Source organism: Ostrinia nubilalis, chromosome 4 (genome assembly GCF_963855985.1).
Source record: "Ostrinia nubilalis chromosome 4, ilOstNubi1.1, whole genome shotgun sequence".
In the NCBI taxonomy this organism is placed as follows: domain Eukaryota; kingdom Metazoa; phylum Arthropoda; class Insecta; order Lepidoptera; family Crambidae; genus Ostrinia; species Ostrinia nubilalis.
Genome location: NC_087091.1, coordinates 4,078,631 through 4,098,390, shown reverse-complemented (window position 1 = coordinate 4,098,390; position 19,760 = coordinate 4,078,631). Strand labels below are relative to the sequence as shown.

Below are 19,760 nucleotides of genomic sequence, written 5' to 3'. Positions count from 1 at the left end.
TAATCCTATAAAACCTCGAGTAAGAATAACAATCATGTACACACAAAATTAAAAGTCTATTAAGATTGCGTGGAAATGCAATCTGTTGAAAGCTTTTCAATAGCTACGAAAATACTTATCACAAACTATCAGATATAATTGCTCTTTTGGTCTGGACTATCTTTAACCCAAAAATAAATTACAAGTTCATAAAGGTTAGATGCTAAACTAAACTAGTCGACATTTTAATGAGCTTGCAGTCTACTCCCACACTATTCATACTTCGTCGTTTCTTTGCAATTCACACCTACACCTTCTGATTAATTCAGGCATCAAGTCAAACACGAAGACATCCCTGAAGTATGGCAAGCCTTCAGTCCTGAAACAGCGCGGTCGCGAGCGGTCCTGCGACGACGCGCACTCTGCCGGCTTCAGGCAGAATTACCGCGGAAGTTTTGTGAAGTTCTAATAATTTATTAAATAATTATAAACTACTTTAGTATTAAATATATCAAAATTAAGATAATTATACCTAAATAAGTTAGGACTGGAGTTGGTAGATTAAAATAAAGTTAGTGCAGTGACTTGATTAAACTTTTGGTGTGTGTCCAATAAAAATTGATTGTCAGAAGATTTTTGGTTAAACGTCACGGATATTAAATGGAGTGAGAATTAAATGATAAATGGAAGCTTCTATCAAGGAAGATTAAAAAAGTTGTCGTCCCACACTGTAAGTAAACGACCCATAAAACTCATTACAAACTCCGGGAAAAACGGATTTGCTGAATTTTTCACTTGACTTTTAACAGATGGGAACGGATTCGGGATCTAAATTGGGAAGGAATCACTCAAGTGGTTTGTTAGATTATAAATAAGTGGGAAAATTAGGTTATAAGAAAATTTAGAGCCGGTCTGAGAAAAAAAATCTTTCTTTGTTCTAAGAAAAAACATTTTTTTTCTTTGTACTGAAAAAAACACTTTTTTCTTTTCTTGCTCTTCATTAGTTCCTTTTCGTTAGATTTCTTTACAATATTTTTTGTAAACTCAGTTTGAAAAATAATAAATTGATTTTATACTGATTGATTACAATTGACTGCTCATCAGAACATATTTTTTTTGTTTTTCTCCTATTTTGCAACTACTAAGATGTCACAGTGTTCTTACTGAATGTGTTTGCGTTCATGATATTAAATTATTTGTTTCATTATATTATGTAGGTATCCAGTAAATAGTAGATGGTACCTACACGTTCATAAGTATCAATCAGAAATATATTTTTATATTTTTCGTAAGATAAATGCAGCATTCAAGCTTATTATAACGTTCATCAAAACCGAACCATTTTATGGCGTGTATAAACTTTATGCATCTTTGTATGGTGTAGATATGACACATAAAATAACTGGGTCACAGTGTCAAACTGACTGGAATCACGATAGTGCACTATTATGTACTAAAATATTAATCGGTAAGATATTTCACGGATATCGTTTTTATGTATAGTTTTTAAAAGTGTTTTAAATCTAATCAGGGTAAAAATAAGTGACTAACAAACAAACAACATTTTAATGACTGTTTTTTTTAAATAGTAATTTAAAAGACGGCTTTGAACTCCAAATATTTGAAGTCCACGTCCAAAAGAAAAAAAAGACTTGAAAAAATGTTGGACCACATTGACTTTGTGTCCGTTTAAGAAGCTCTAGGGGAAAAAACAATATACTTTATCACCCCATAAAACGATGCAATACAAGAGTTGCATTAAATATTAATAGTTCATACATACATTATGTAAGAGAGTAATAAATTGCCCAACTTTATGATTAAGACCTTCGGGAAAAGTCTATGAATGCGGAAAACTAGTAAATAATAATTGTCATTTACCTAATCAAGTACCTCATTGAAAGATACTGTATCTATACTTCATATTTACTTAATAATGTTATTATGTCTTTAATTAGAAATTATTATTATGATTAAGTAAGCAACACGAGTCTGATGAATAGGTAATACGGTTCTTTTGCCATGTAGGTAACAAGTGCATATTTAGATTAAAACTATTAGGATGAGTTGCATCACCTAACTTTAACGATAATTATTATAACGATAACCGGTGATTTTTGTATGGAGTTTGACAGATTTTTGACGTTTGTCAAAGTTAAATAAGATGATGCAACTCAGCCATAAACTTCGTACCCCAACAAATAACGGAAAGCTTTCAGTGTCAGTCAAAAAGTAATAGAAAAAGCCTCACATCACAGAATACATATTTTTACGTGCGGGTCACGTTCGCAATGTTCTGAAAGGACGTTCTACACGCTACACAAACGACAAGAAATTGATGATGGTTTTGTGTTTTTTCCCTTTTAATGTTGTGAATTCGTGTAAGTACTCTATAGTCTCTGTTAAACATAAAAAATGAATTCATCATCATCACCAGCCATAGGCCGTCCACTGCTGAACATAGGCCTCCCCCAATGCTTTCCATGTTGCCCGGTTGGTAGCGGCCAGCGCCTTCCTGCTACCTTTATGATGTCGTCGATACACCTTGTGAGTTGTGGGTGGACGTCCCACGCTGTATCCGTAAAATCCGAACTAAAGTCGCTGACATAGCCTGACGGATTAGCAAGCTGAAGTGGCAATGGGCAGGGCACATAGTACGCAGAACTGACGGCCGATGGGGCAGCAAGCTTCTGGAGTGGAGGCCGCGTACCGGAAAAAATAAATTAGTACAAAATAATTACGTATTGTTTAAACTATCAGACATTATTTATTTATTGCAATGAATACACTGTATGTACGTATAATAAGAAACTTAAAACTAGTTTAGGTAACTTAAGTGTTACGCACACCCGTTTGGGTACATAATTACTCAGGATGGGCATTTTGATGAAATCTTTCACCATCGAAAATGTAATTCACTTTACATAGGCATAAATCAATATTTTACCCGAGCGAAGCCGGGACATAATAGGGCATGTAGCTAGTAAATAATAAAATATAACAGTAACTGCGTATTAACTCGATCAACTGTGCAACCAGCAGTTAAAAGATGAGACAAGTCGTTGCGTTTTATCGGTTAGCTCGGAAACCGAGGTTGTATTACATAGAACATTGGCCATCACTATTAAAACAATGTTATCTGTAAAAAAATCTGTTAAAACAAAGATTGCTTAACATTATTACTACAGCATTATTTAGAAGGTAGGTACAATGTAAGGCTTTAAAACAGAAAAAGAAAAAATAGTGATATGATACAGTGTAAAAATATAAAATCATTGATTTCTAAAATACTAAAGGATACCGAAGATCCGCGTAAAGTTTTTTAATCACAATGTCGTTCGTTCGTTCGTTTCAGCCGAAAGACGTCCACTGCTGGACAAAGGCCTCTCCCAACGATTTCCACAAAGACCGGTCCTGCGCCGCTCGCATCCAGGCACCTCCTGCGACCTTCACTAGATCGTCGGTCCACCTAGAGGGAGGCCTGCTTAGTCACAATGTGTTTTACAGTAATTACCTGTTAAAATTAACGTCTCTACCTACACAATGTTTGTAACTCGACAACTATATTAATCTTTATTAGACGGAATTAATGCTCGTAATTTCCAGCTAGTAATATAATTATTTTAGAAATATGTAAGTAAATTACCACATTTTAGTTGTGTTGACACAACACAGCTTAGCGCCTAACAAACTACTTTCCTACACGCAACACAATTTTCCCACAGCTATGTCGGCAGCAAAAATAAGAGTAACGATCAGTGATTTAGTGCGACTACGTCGATTTTTCCCGGGTCATTTACAATTTTGCCGAAAAATACATTTCGCCTTTTTTCGCTACCAGTAATACACGTAATATCCTGCACGAACGTGTATACCATAAAGAACCTGGAAAGAAAACCTGCCGAAAGTAGGTATTGGCGTGCTCGTGTTTATAATAATGCCGAAGTTACACAATGCCTAGGTACGTGTTTCGCTTCATATAGGTTACTAATAAAAGGTTTACACCATTTATCAATTAGTTTTTAGTATTTAATGAAATTTTACGTTACTTTGAAATCAGTGAAGTTGTCGAAAAAGTTTACCAATATTTGCCAAACAAGATTTTCGTTTAAAAAGATCAGCTCTCACGTCATGATTGTTTTTTGGTATCAAATAATCTAATCTAATAACTACTCACTTCATTCATGTTTTATACCCCACCGAGCATAGTTTGTTTGTTTGGACTAATTTCAAAAACTTCTCTAAATAATTACAATAGTTTCTGGTTCAGATATCTATTATCTGGGGGCACGGCAGTGCCCCCACCAAGTCGAGCAAAAAAGCGGCACGGCCGTACCATCCTTTTCTCGAAGCAATTCAGGCCATTTTCGACCTTCGTTGTGGATAAAACTAGAAGGCTGAATTTTCATTAGCTATGCAGGCATTGTAAAGACACGGTATATTTAAAATTTCATTCAATTTGAACCAGTAGTTTAGGAATTATAACGGGTCAAAGTTACTTAATTTTGTCACTCACTGACTCACTGACTGACTCACCGATCATCAAAATTCTAAGGCACTTCTAGCAGACCTAGAAGCTTCAAATTTGGAATATACCTAATTAGTGTTTGGTGTATGAATCAAGGAAAAACTAAAATATTTGGGGTATAGAAAATAGTGCAACCGCCAAGTCGAGTAAAATTTTTCAATTTCGGTCCAGTTTTCTAGATACATAACTGCTGTCTACAAAATACAAAAAGAAATGAGATTTGGGGGCACGGTAGTGCAACCGCCAAGTCGAGTAAAATTTTTCAATTTCGGTCCAGTTTTCTAGATACAAACATAACTGCTGTCTACAAAATACAAAAAGAAATGAGATCCCATCAAAAACAATACTTGTCAAAAAAACCAAGTCTCGCAACTCAGTTGTTCTACGGTAAAAAGTTGTGAGATCCATGTAATACCAAGTCCAGGCCAGGAAATCTTTAACGTTTTACATAAATATATTGACTTGGCCATCGCATGAAAACACGTGTAAATTAAATTATTTAGTGCGATGGCCAAGTCAATAATTTATGTAAAACGTTAAAGATTTCCTGGCCTGGACTTGGTATTACATGGATCTCACAACTTTTTACCGTAGAACAACTGAGTTGCGAGACTTGGTTTTTTTGACAAGTATTGTTTTTGATGGGATTATATTATCTAGGACTATAAAAATTAGCTGTAGGTCGGAAAAACTCCCATCTGAAAAGTCGGAGTAAGTCGTCAGTAAAAATAACGACTTTTACTTAATACTTACTCAACGGTGATCCATATTATGAAGACAGTGCAATCGTAGTTCAATACCAGAATCGTACATGATCAAAGGTTCCATAGACTTCCTGAAAATACAATATCCTATGATCAATTGGCGTCATGGTCGAGATGACAGGCAATCATAGCGTCCTTCGCCTTGTAGTCGGGTAAAAAATACAGCGTCGTTTGATCGGGCATCTATGAAATGAGTGTCGCGATAGCTTTACGGGATGTAAGAAAAAATAGAATACACACCAGTGTATTCTGTGATACCAATCACAGATACTGATGTGTTACCTTTATCTATGGCAAAAACAGCGAATTCGTGTTAATACTTTCTGCATTTTTCATCATTAGCAAGAATAACAATTAAAAAAAATACAATTTCGGCAAATCTCTTGACTATTTTATTACAAAGTACCTACCTATTTAATAATACTTTTCATAGTTTTAATAATTAATTTAAGCCTGAAATTAAGTGTTTTCTTCAAATAAACGTGCTTTGGAACACAAATTATATTTGCGCTACTACCCAATAGGTACTCTACTTAGTTGTACCTACCAAACAAGAAAAAATAAAACAAATACAATAAAACTGTACCGTTACTGTACAGTTCAGATTAACGACCGAAATTATCATAAAGAACTGTGACTATTTTTATTGTTTAGTACTACCATTCTCATAGTCGTCATAAAAATATTTATATTTTCGTGGTTTGTGGTTTTATAGGGTAATTATTGCGGTCGGATTAATATTTTACTGTCAACGCTTAGCAGCAAAGGGCGGGGTTAAAGGTCTGTTCTCTATGGATTAATGGGGGCTACTAATTATTTCGTATTGTTCCAATAAAACGTTTGTTTCAAAAGTTCCGTTTCCTGAATAACCAGCACTTAAAACCAAAAGGGCTCTGAATTAAAATTAGATCTGTTTATACGTAGGACATTGTACCAGTAGAATGATCTCTCCAAACGGTAGTCTAAGAGTGGGTTGCACCATCTTACTTTAACTGTGACAGACGTCAAAAATCTGTCAAACTTCATACAAAATACACCGGTTATCGTAATAGTTACCGTTAAAGATAGGTGGTGCAACTCAGCCTAATACTAGTTACCGTCTTTAGTGGTTGTACTGCTGTATTTCTATGGTTCCGTATCTCAAGGATCTTACTTACGATCGTCTGTCTGCCAAAAGGCTTAATATTCAATTTTTAATTTACCATAGAGGTTTTTATCGCGCCTTAAGTTCTACTAGGTACTCGTACCTACATCAATATTTTCATTTACAGAAACTTACGGCAACCGTACGCTTTAACTAAATTTTAACACCAGAATAACCTATTTATGACTCTTTTATGCTCTTCCCTCACAGCGGTAGTACGTATGCAAAAATATTCTCTCGCTTTATACTTTCTTAAATAAAACATGCCGTCTTTATAGAGTTCACTGTGAGGCGTCTAAATCCAGTGCATATTTCACTCAACGTCTCCCCTGATACGCCTTAACTTACGGCTGAAGATAAACTAAGGCAAATAAACACGAGTCGCTTTGCTCTAGGTCAGAGTCAGAGTTTCTCAAACTGTTGACTGCTGGAGTAGACTAAGGCGGGTTTTAGAATCGCGCTGACCGCTCGTTGATCGTCGGCGCTGACAGATCAATATGTCATGTAATTGAAGGAAACGTTCCTGAGTGACGCTGATCGCTCGGCGCCGACACTTCATACATTTCGGCTGTCAGCGCTGACGATCAGCATGCGTCAGTGTGACTCTAAAACCAGCCTTAAATATTATGACCTTCATGGCCATTCCATTCATCAATTCATTCAGCCATTCTTTACAAGCTCTTTTTGAATTTATATTTTGAACTTTGAATTTATCCTTCTAGTTCCTTGGTAACATACAAGTATTTATAAAATTAGACTAATTAGAAAGTGGAAGAGAGTTAACTTTTTACTCTATTTAAACTTTAAAGGGTTTAAAGGGGTGGATTGATAATGGAGCTTGTGACATCTTCACAATTATATTTGTCAACCACTCGACGAATTTATTAAATTTTTATTCCCAGAATCAGATTTACACCATTATAAAAAAATACTGAGACGTGTTTCTACGAAACCCACTTTGATAAAGATTTATATTAAAAATCAATTACACTGATTACTTGTCACGTGTAAAGTCACCAATCTCATTACTGTTGCCCTGGACCCAAAACAAAGAGGTTAAGCAAAACGTTACCGGAATGTAATTATTTTCCTAATCAAATAAAGTTCTTTCGATGTGGGACTATCAGTCCCAAATTCGTGAGGAATAAGAATGAGGGGGAAATCTACAATCTAATTTAAAACGGTTCAATAAACTAATTGTATCATGTTTGATTCCCAGCGTGTAACTTTATCGCCCGTATTCACAAACATTACTATGAGGTCTCACAGTGCGCGTGGACGCACTGGGTGACACATGAACCAATCACAAACCTCTATTCAATGCTGTGCATTCGATTTGCTTTGTGAATACGGGCGTATATCACGTAATGTCTAAGCGTCACTAACATTTAATTCTACCCCCGGGACTAACTTAGCTTTCATCGGTTGAGTTTTATGGCATGTGAAACTGTAGATCCAGGAGTTGGGACCCGTTCCCAACTCTTCCCGAGGTGGGAAAAGTTCTGTAAATTCTTCATCGTCTCAGCAGGAGAAAATTTCTTTTCTTTCTTTGTAATAAATGTATCTTTATTTTCTTTCTTTCCTTCGTTTCTGCCACTTTAATAACACTATAGATTTCAAGGCATTTAAAAGTATTACCGTAGATAATCTCAACATTAATGATGAAAGAAGTTATTAATTTTTAACTAAAAGGTATTATTAGATTTTACTTTCTCACCAGTACTGTTAATTATGGGCCCATCACTCTCAAACTTCTCTAAAAGCTTTAGCATAAAAGCTGAGTCTTACAAACGAATACATACATACTAATTTTACTAAAGTAATTCGGAACAACATCTTATTCATTAGTACCTTATGCTTTATCCTTACTTAGAGCAGCAAGTAAAATGAACATAGAAAATCTTATTACCTAACATCCTCTGTCAAAGAATCCTAATCAATTCGTCGAACGAACCTTTAAGCTGAAACATAATGAAACCTTTTTCCTCGCGTAATAAGCATGTTTTCAGGCACTTCAGACGGCGGCGTCCTCCAAATATGGAGGTATTTACCCTGAAAATTTCCAATTTGTCGTTCGATGAAGGCATCTTTGTTCGGATCAGATAAGTAAAGATAAGCGCAGCTGACTCTTACACTCTTAATATTCATACTTTGCCTTCTAATTGAAATACTTTTAATATTTTTCCCAAAACGAGTATGTTGCGATTATTTGCTTGTAATTTCATTTTACATTAGAGTTTTTCAGGCTTGCGATATTTTAATAAATATTTCATTTCATTTAGCTCTCCACAAAAATGTTTATTAAATGTGCGTTGTTTATCATAATGATATTGTAATAAATTGTAATGATGCGCAAACCCGTCTGGCCAAAGTAAGGAGTATAGGCCAAATTCTCTCCCTTAAAACGTTTTTTTTTTAATAGAAACAACATACAATATTTAAAAAGAATCGCTCAAAAGAATTGTTCAGTCGATGTGTGATATTAAATTAAAAAAGTCTAAGCTCTGATTTACCATATCTAAATTGCCCAAAATTTCCAATCTAATCAATTCACTGATCCGTACACCTACGTTTAAAACTCTACTTAATATTAAATTAGAATTCCTTCTACTACAATAATGCAATATGTCAATCCAGGAATTACCTGTTCCCTAATATGCTGGATTTTTTTTTATCCACAACGAGGAAGCGCTTGGCCTGTAGTATCTCACCTGATGGTAAGTGACGATCAGGCCGAAGATGGAAGCGAGCTTCACCCGGAATCCCCAAGCACGGAGGAACTGGCTATCTTACCTCTAACAGCCGGACTCAGAAAGGTTCATTAAATTAGTCCTAATGAGTACTTAACTAATTATCATTAAATTTCTTAATTGACGGTTCATCCCAGAAACAAAACTTAAGGGTTCATTTGCTAATGACAGATTTAAGTAACCGTAGGGCGGACCATCCCTATCGACTGCGTTTCGATAAAGCATTGGTGTAGCCACGCTTAAAAAATATTGGTATTTACTAGTGAAAAAGTGGATTTTAAATATGTAAAATCATTATTTATAGTAATATGATTGATAGTCAGTTCTTTTACTGTTAGTTTTTATTGATTTACAAAGCGAAATAGCTATTTAAATTAAAATTAAATAGAGCAACTTGGGCTTTTTTTTTCTATGGGAACACACTGCTGTCAATGTCATAATATTAAACAAGGTTTGTTTGTGATTTCTGTTTTGTTGTTTCTCCGGAAGAGATTATTATATTTTCAACGTAAATATATCCTAAACCTAAAAATATCATGGTAAGTAGGCATTTATATAATACTTTAAAGTGTGTGGCATTCAATTTGTTGTATGTTAAACTTGCATTCATATAAAACTACTGTTTTAATTTAGGATAATAATCAATCAAAAACACCACGCAAAAGAATGTGCAATTTCACTGCCGATGAAAAGGCTCTATTGGCACAATTAATTAAAAAGACGCCAATCGTGGAGTCCAAATTAACGGATGGAAAGTCTGTCTCCAAAAAACAAGCAGCGTGGGATTTAATAACACGAGAGTTTAATAGCAACGCCAATGTACACAAGGTGGTATAGCTTACCTACTTTTTAATTTTTTTAAATGAAATTTATTCTGTTTTATTTATTAAATTTACTCATTCCAAAATATTTATAAAATAATATTGTTATACTATTTCAGCGTGAGACTATTACTTTGAAGAGAGCATGGGATAACATGAAAGCCTACACACGTAAAGCTCGCGCAACTGAACGAGGAAACTTATTAAGAACTGGAGGCGGACCATCAGCACCTCCACCGCCACACAATGAAGCCATAATAACCATGGTTGAAGAGGTGTGTATCATTATGTATTTTCTCTAAATAAATGTTTCAAAAACTATCAAGTACTCCCTACCTCAACTGTTTTTATTTTTCAGGCTGCACCTATTATAATTTGTGAGTTGAATAACCCGTTTGATAGTGACGGAACCATACTGGATACAATCAGCAATAGTCAACAACAGGACTTGTTAGACAAACCTAACATTTCTGTATCGATTGACACCAGAGGTACTTTTGCTCTTGTACTATTTTATGGATGATGACAATGTTTTGTTCATCCTTATTTTTATGTTATGCTGATAAGATTGTTAATGTAAGTTTGTTTTTAGATATATTGGAAACAGAGAACTTAAAAGATTCCGAAGTAAATATATTGAGTTTTGAAGAGCAGGAAGACGGCAAAATCTTTGACAATAACCACTTTGAAGTCGAAGATTTGCAAGTTACAGGTATTAAGTATACTTACCTTCTATTTATCCAATAATACAAATTATTTAAAAAATTAAAATGATATCTAATAACTTTATGCTTGCTTAAACTCTTTCAGATGGTAAACCTTATTTAGCAGCAAAGACCAAGACTGCTGATCAAGTTCGGAAACCCACAGACTACATTCGTCGAGAGGCTGTGATACGAATTAAACATTTAGAAAATAAAAAAAGAATGGAAATGCAAATATTGAAAACCCAGGTACATTATGTTTCAATCATGAAATCATGAATCTAGTGATTTTTTATCAAGTAATTAAAATAAAGTACAACACAATGTATATTATTATGTTTCTCTTTACAGTTAGAAGTAGAGGAAATTAAAAAAGCAACAGCGTTATTAGAACAACAAAGACAGAAGACATTATTAGAGAAAGCGAAAATTGAGTTAGAAGAAATTAAGAAGTCAAATGGTGGTTAAAAACAAAGAAGTAAAATGGTAGTTAAAAATAAAAATATTTGTTTGACTATCGGATTTTTATTTATAAAAACATTAATGCATTTGTGTAGATGAAAATTATGTAGGTAGTATGCACGTAGTAATGCTGCAATTCTATTCCCCAAGATAATTATAATGAGAAACACTGGAGAGATGCTTCGGCATAAAGATTCGATCTGGGATGACATAAAAAGATTAATATATATCTATACATAATATATTAAGAAAAAAACCTTTCAACCAAAGATTGTCTTAATGTAAAGCCATTGCTGTTTGGGTTTTCGGTAACTGGTACATCCACAATGTCATTATAAATATCAATGTCATCCCAGTTCGATGGCACCAAGTCATTTACCAATAATGCTATATTGTGCAGTGTTGCACATGCACATATGACAGCCACAACTGTATCCAATTTAATGCCCATTCCGACCTGGAGACAAGGAAATCTTCTTTTCCAAACGCCAAAGCATCTCTCCACAGTGTTTCTCGTTTTAATTTGGCTTCTGTTATAATTCTCTTGGGGAATAGAATTGGGTGATAAAAATGGTGTTAGCAGCACATTACTAACTGCATACCCACTGTCCCCTAAAATTATCCCTTGCAATTGCCCAGTAACAAGTTTTTGCTTAATAGCACTGCTATTATAAATGAAACTGTCATGACTACTGCCAGGCCAACGGGCTACTAAATCGTAAAATTCTAAGTTTGGCCCAGTGACAGCCTGAACATTAATAGAGAAATACCCTTTTCTATTTCTGTACACTTCTGAAGTCATGCCTCCAGGGCTTCTTATTTTAATATGGGTACAGTCTATACAAGCAATGACTCCAGGAAAATGAGCTATTTCATAGAAAGATTTCCTGCAACAAAAACAATTATTATAAGTCATGAAACTCAGTAAATAGGTAGTACCCAGTAAAATATTTTTATTTTTGTCATTATAAAATAGTCTTACTTCACAGAGTTCATTTCTTCAGCAGTTGAGGGACATTTAACAAAATCTTTCATTTTGCTAGCTATCAATGTAGATACTTGAGCAATGATACGTGAAACCGACTGTTGACAAATATTCATAACATCTCCATCTAATTTCTGAAAAAAAAAGAGACATCCATTTAAAAAATAACACCTTACTACAAACATTGAAATAATAGTAGGTACCTACAATGCTCACAAACTCTAAAAATAATGCAATTCATATTTAAAATATACAATTCAATCTTTTCAACACTAACCTGAAAACTGCCTGTAGCGAAGTAGCGTAATGTCAGCAGTAACATAATTTCCGGGGCAAATGGTAGTCCTCTTTTTGTTGGTTTCCTTAGGCCATCCAACATAGGTAATAAAACACTTTTTACAGATTCAGGTGTAAATCTATATCGTGCATGGAATTCTTGAACTGAATATTTTGTAAAGGGATCAGAATAATCGCGTAAATATCGCCTCGGTCCCACTTCTCTAAACCTTCTAGCGTATTCCACAAACTCAACAAAGTCACTCAGATCAGACATTTTTGCTTAATTAAACACGATGCGACTGATTCTCAATAATTATCTGGTCAAAATGGGTCAAATTATCAAAATAACCTCAAAACGTAAATGTCAAAATCAACCATTAACTAAGTTAAGTAAAGGTTTGGCTCTACTTAAATTTAATGATCATTAAAGGATGCTAATGCTCCGTTAACTGACTCTGAGAGTGAACTTTTTTAAATCTATACTAAGGAACGACTTAAGTAACCATTAAACGACTCTGAGTGCGGCTGTAACTGCCGGAACACAACAATGTTGTTATGGTGAAAAACTTAGGTAAGATGGTGGTGGTAGCTTAGTCCAGGCGGACTTAGAACAAGCCCTACCACCAACCAAACGGAACAGAAAAATCTGCTCCCACTGGGATTCGAACCCGGGACCTCTGCGTCTAAAGCAGGCTGGTCTTACCACTAGACCACAAAGGCGGTTTTGGATTCGGATGAAAACATTTAACGGATACACAAAACGTGTGGTTTGACGTAGAGATGGATATTTACCCTTGCAACTTGCAACTCTGGCGCAGATCCTTGTATCGCTGATTAACACCCGTAAACACAAACGATGCTTTTTTAAGTGAAACAGCAAATCGAACGAACTGTGATTGGTTCATGTGTCACTCTGTGCGTCCCCGTGCACTGTGATACTACATAGTAATGTTTGTGAATACGGGCGTTAGTCAACTCAAAATTGTACTAAGAAAATTTAACTGCATTTACTTATAAACACACCTTCCCTGATTCTTCTTGTTATTCCTTCTTTTCGGATTCTCCTGGACCAGTGATCTGACTCAACACAGACGAACACAACGCAGTGTAACCCATCTCCATTTTGACGTAAACATGAGTTCTCAAATACCAATCATAAAAGGTTAAATTAAAATATACTCTACCGGATGTTTGCTTTGTATTTTTAGTATTTGGTGTTTCAATTATTTTCACATTATGGGCTTAATTGCTTTTTGATCATTCATATTAACATTTGGTTTACTTTGAAAATGTTAATAAAGTAGGTTACAGTATTTATTAGGTATTTGAATAACTAGTATGTTTGTTTTTTCTCTAATGAAATTCTAATTACAGTTCAAACCACTCATTTACAATTTCATTTTAACATTGGATCTAATACTTAAAAATTAAACGTAAATTACTTAGGTAACTGGCTCAAGGCTGAGTTACACCACCTAACTTTAACGGTAACTTCAACGATATTTTTTGTACGGAGCCGAAAAACCGGTGCTTTTTGTATGGAGTTTGACAGATTTTTGACGTTTGTTAAAGTTTAAGTAATATGGCCTACAACCCAGCCTTACTCCATAAAATAAAATAGAAAATAGATACTCCTAAAAGGTTTTCATCCATCTACAAGGTGTAACAACAAAGTGCGTTGCGTCATCTAAAAAATTCGCACCTTGTACACGTGTCTTCCATTTTTACTTTCTTTCTTATTTCTATCTCCAGTTTCGTGTTATTCGATTGTCGCACGGCACCGGCGTATCGTAAAATGTGTCAAGTTCTCCGCTCCGATACTGCAGCGATTTATGTAAAATTTTCAGTTCATTTCTCGGGAATTGCTACGGTAGTTTAACACAAGACACAGCTTCATTGTTTTACTACTTTATTTATGTAAATAAATTGGAAAAACGTATACACGAAGTGTTTTTGAATTTGCTAAAAATATGATGCTTATCTTATTTAAAACAAGCTTTCCGCCCGCGGCTTCGCCCGCGTTGAATTTTGTCTGTCACTAAAATCGGTTCAGTGGTTTAGGCGTGAAGAGCGTGAAAAGCGTCCAGACAGACAGACAGAGTTCCTTACGCGTTTATAATATTAGTTTAGAAGTATTTATAGTATAGATTGTAACCATAAAATAAACTACTATTGCTTGCATTTTTGACAATGTTACTGTACTACCCTCGTCTTTCAAATCACACAAAAAATAAAACCTTTTAAAGAGCTTTAGTCTCAAAAATTATAAATAATAATGACTAACTCTATTTAAAAACGGAAGCGTCCTTCATACCTTTGATGCTGTGCTTATATTGATAACAAAATCTATTGTGACTCAGCCCTTGTAAATTCATTGGAGGATATCTCACTTACATAAATATTTCCCCAAATTCATTTGGTCCGTCCTGATATTTGCATAGGTCCCCCGAAAATGAGGGGAATCCTCTTGTTTACCCGAGAAATATCATATTTACGAGACATTTCGGATATTATTAGGTGAAATTTTGGGTTTAGCTCTAGCTTTCATTTCATTTCATCGCTTTTTTCTGTCTTATGATATTCAGATCTTTACTTAAAACACCCGAACCAGTTAGCGGAGTAGCTCACTATCCAAGAAACCATACAGCGGCTTAAGAAGCGGCAGGATATCTTCGACAATACTCTGAAAACAAACCCGTAATTACGAAAAAGAAAAGCCTGTCTCCGCTGGGAGCAGTGCTCTAAAGGACGAAAAGAATCCACCTCGTGCTTATAGTTTTTAATGACTGATCGCATGATAAAACCACAAAACAATAAAAAAAATAAGCTACTTAAGGTTTGGCCAAACCAACGCGTGCAGCTCGCGTCGTGGCGATGGCGATCACTGCGCAATAGATGGCCCCGACCAATGACGGGACGCGTTGATGTGAACTCATGGCTACAAATTCATACACGACATCTGATCGCAATCGCCATCGCGCACGCCGGCTGCACGCGTTGGTTTGGCCGAAACTTTACTGCAATAAATAAGTGTGTCATAAGAGCCTGAAGACGGATTAGAATCTAAGTATGCCTATTGCTATTGTGTATCTTACCTATTTAAAAGGAGGTGTTTTTAAAAAGTTTGGTTATCAATTAATTTTTATTACCTACTCCTTCAAAATAGCTGTCAATTTTTGGTCGAGCAATATTTGAAACATCTTTTAAGTTGGAACCGGACTGACATTAAGACTTTCTTCAAACAAAAACAAAACAGAAGTTTATTTATCAACTAGCTTTCCGCCCGCGGCTTTGCGCGCGTGGACTACCTACATTATCTACATATTTTACGGAACCCTATTTTTTCCAAAATAAAATTTAGCCTATGTTACTCGTGGATAATGTAGCTTTCGAATGGTGAAAGAATTTTTAAAAACGGTCCAGTAGTTTTTGAGCCTATTCATTACAACCAAACAAACAAAAACAAAGTTTTCCTCTTTATAATATTAGTGTAGATTAACACAACGCACCCTTAATAATATAGGGGCACAACTCAAAATTTTTGTTTTTTTACTTTTTGTACTAGAGAGGCACATTTTCGTCAGTTCTAAAAGATGGCTTTCACAGAAATCGAAAACAATGATCAGATAAAAGAGTTCTACATTTTGTGCCCCTTCCATACTTTCGTCTATCTTCCCGTTAGAAGGGCTGAATCAGAGACATGCCGATATTTGTCGAATCCGGCCCCCGCGACTGTGGTCCAATTTGGAGTTGTGCCTTTGTGTGACAAACTTTTAAGTAAGTGTTAGTGAGCTAAGTCTAATTAATTCCATATATTTCTAATAATATGTTACATTTTCATTTTTATTACATTGATAAAGTCCCGTTAATCATAGAAAATTATAAAATATAACTTTAAATTTAGTTAGGCGGACCATGGATGGGTGTTTGTAGTTGAATTTACAACTCTCCTATACAAGTAATTTGCTTCTTGGTATTAATTTTCATACCTATTGGTTGATTAGGAGCCTATAGAATGTTTTATCGCGATGCTAAGAAATAAAGCGGTGGTTATGAAATACTTCCCGACAAATAAAGTAATGATTAATAAAATAAGAGACATACCTACGTGTTAAGGCTATTAACGTTCGCTCGGGGCTCGGGTTGGCTTTTTTCTTTGTTTATTTTATGAATAAACGCACTAGTCAGCCAAAAAGTGAATTACTTTAATATGATAGTGTTATAATTTTTAATTATATTATTCATTAATTTATTACGGTCACATAAATTGATGCTAATTAATCACTCAGATTCTGAGGACTGAGGATACATCGAATTTATTTTAAAATTATCTTTTCACGTATTAAGTTACTACAATTTTACTGATCAGCTATTAGACCTTGAAATTTTCAGTTTGTCTAAATTTAAGTTCTAAAGTGCTTTTTGTCTTAAAAAATATGAGTTCGTAATGAAATCTTGTGTTAACACCACTAACAGTTTTTATTAATATGTGGCAAATATTGTACAAAAAAGCAAAGAAAAAAGATCACGGAGTTTGTGATAACAAACCAAGCATACTTTGGGATAAAAATTGTACAAAATAATAAATATTGGGTGTCCAATATTGTCGTAAACCTTGTGTACCTAGACTCTTTGCAATACTGAAGTCAAGCAGGACGTAAAGGGCTTCTATTTGGAGGGCCAAAGATATGTATTGAGCTTTCTAATCACTAAAATGATCAAAAGCAAAATGATGATGAGTACGGAAAAATTAAAAGCAGCTATCTTCGATGGACTGCAAATCCGTGCTCTTATAAAAGACTGTATTTGTAAACCATATAACACAAATTGAATTTGAAGCATGGCTAAGGTGCTTTAGTAGTAAAATATTTTTTGGGGAATGTTAGAACACCAGAATGGATATTCTTGTGTTCAAAATTGGTTGCTAAAATCCTTCAAAAATTACACACGCCAATTTGAGTATTAAATTGTATTTTTTACAATAGCCATTTGAACTGATTCCCGCATAATGTGGGTGATTATAGTAAGGGACAAGGAGAACGGTTCCTTCCACCAGGACAGCAGGATAGTGGAAAAAAGATACCAAGGTACTGGCTGTTGGACTTTAATAAGTGATTATCCTGAACAAATCCATAACAGAAAACCTTACAGAAAAAGTTTTTGTAGGTTTTTTCTTTATTTGATGAAAAGCATATTTTTATAGGGTAAGAGCCCCTATCTATCTAAGTAAAAATATTTTAAATGCATAAAATTAGTATTTTCATGTCGGTTTTCTCAGAGAAATAGCTAATAGTCTTTATTTTAATCTAATTCGACATATCTAATAATTTTCTAGTATTCAGCACCCTACTCTTATACTGAATTGGCTATAAGCTACTATACCGCACAATAACTGTCCCCAGTGTTATTGGGCGTAAATCAATATAAAAATCGAATAATACACTTATTTTTAAATATTAGAGAGCAATATTAGGGAATATGCCATATAAAACAATTCAGCCTAAGGATTAGATGGGCACAAGTACAAGTAATACCCAAAATCACAACAACAGAAATAGTAAAATAAAGGCCTAACTTTGAAATATTTTTTTAAACAATTTTTTTAAATACTCATAATCAATATTTTCAAAAATGTCTTATGTCAAATTATATAACAGATAACAGAAATGAAGTATGCTTAATTTGAAAGTTGTAGCTGATAAAATAAAGATTTTAGAGCCAATTATGTAAAAAACCGCGATGCGCCGATTGGTTTTTTTTTTTGGCTTTTCCCAAAAAACTGAATTTTGGAGTTGTGCCCATTCATTATTAAGGGTGCGACAAGTGTCTCACAAAACGTGCTCGTATCGTTGATCGATCGTTTTCATTACGGAAAGTTATCACAAGTTAGCCAACTTTTACCAATACTAACGTTATTCTCAAATAACCACTTCCTAACTGAAGTTAAATTAATTAATATTAATAAACACGCCCCAGGTAAATTGAGTGAAGCGGCAAAAGCGCTCCAGAAGTTTACTTTTGAAGTTAATGGCTTACCGGGGAGGTGAAATCACTCAGAAACTTGCACGGAAGTTCGCGAGCCAAGTTACATTAGCTTGCGAACTAGAAGTATGCAGTTTGACATACATTTTGAGGAGGTGAGATTGACACGAGCGCTTAGAGAACAATATAAGCTACTTTGCGGTTTAACCTTAAGAGTAAAAGTTAAAAGCTAAAAGCAAAGACCCTCTTTCTTCAAAGCTACTTATTTTGAGCTGTGTCGCTTCTGATGCATAGATAACTTACTCACATGCAAGATTTAACCCTTAATTACTCGCATAAAGAATCTTACATAACTGCTCGCATGGGGTCACAGATGACCCCAAATTGTATGAGTAGTTTTTAATACATACTGAAATTTATAAGTAAATGAAACTATATTATTATAAAAATGCTTTATTTATTCTTTAATATCTATAGGTAATAACATGAATTTCTCACTAATTATACAAAAACAAGCTAAATTAAAATAATTGTCAATAATTAACAATTTGTACTTAGGTATACTGAGATCATAGGTAATACTAGTATTTTTTAGGAACTCTCCGAATCATTCTTGTTACACTGTTGACAGTATATTTCAGAGTGATCATTGCACACAAATCTTGTACATTTCTTACATTTTCGATTCACTTGATTGTGCGGAGGATTGCTCGATCTCATTAGCGCTAATAAGATCACTTTTTGTTATTTCATCTAACTCTGGCTCAGAACTCGACCCTCCAACTTCTTCTTCATCAGAAACATCTTCCAACCATTGCACAATTTGCTATTTTTTTCTATCTCTACTAACTCTGAAAAAAAAAAGACAAAGTAGTAGTAAAACTGAATTTATCAATATTTTTATTGTTTAGAGCTGTAAAAACACATTATAACAAACATTTATTCACTGAATATACAATAACACAAATATTATTCATAATACACAAAATAAATACATAAAACAAAAAACTTACCTCTTCCAAAAAAGTTACGTAAATGGGGTCACCACTCAAGAGCGCAGCGACGCATCCTTCCACTCCCGTGAATTAGTCGCTATCAAAATACAAACTAAGACGTGTTTTATGAAGCTACTGGGGGCGCGGAGGAAATCGGGCCGCGCCAAGTGCTTCATTTTTGAATCCGAAAATGCTTTGACCCCATGCGACTAATTAAGGGTTAAAAAAAATCTATTAACATTAAGATAACACATATAAATTTGTAAAAGCTAGAGCCAAATAAACAATTACTATTATAATGGGTTAGCCTGTGTAAATAGTAAATGTGTGTGTAAATAAATAAATATAAAATATTCACTTACTACTT

The 19,760-nt window shown here is 34.5% G+C and overlaps 2 protein-coding genes across 2 annotated transcripts in view; both read left to right on the top strand.

Moving 5' to 3' along the window:
* Positions 1–381: 381 nt before the first annotated feature.
* Positions 382–19,760, top strand: part of LOC135088534 (cardioacceleratory peptide receptor-like) — a 62,721-nt gene continuing 43,342 nt past the window's right edge. The window contains exon 1 of the mRNA XM_063983375.1: positions 382–709. The gene's annotated coding sequence lies outside the window, so the exon portion shown is untranslated. The remainder of the gene's footprint in view (positions 710–19,760) is intronic.
* Positions 9,613–11,204, top strand: LOC135071436 (uncharacterized). Its single transcript, XM_063965229.1, has 7 exons — positions 9,613–9,704; positions 9,799–9,993; positions 10,106–10,261; positions 10,345–10,477; positions 10,579–10,698; positions 10,797–10,939; positions 11,042–11,204. Exons 1-7 carry the CDS (start codon positions 9,702–9,704, stop codon positions 11,156–11,158), a joined length of 867 nt encoding a protein of 288 aa, XP_063821299.1. The 5' UTR covers positions 9,613–9,701; the 3' UTR covers positions 11,159–11,204.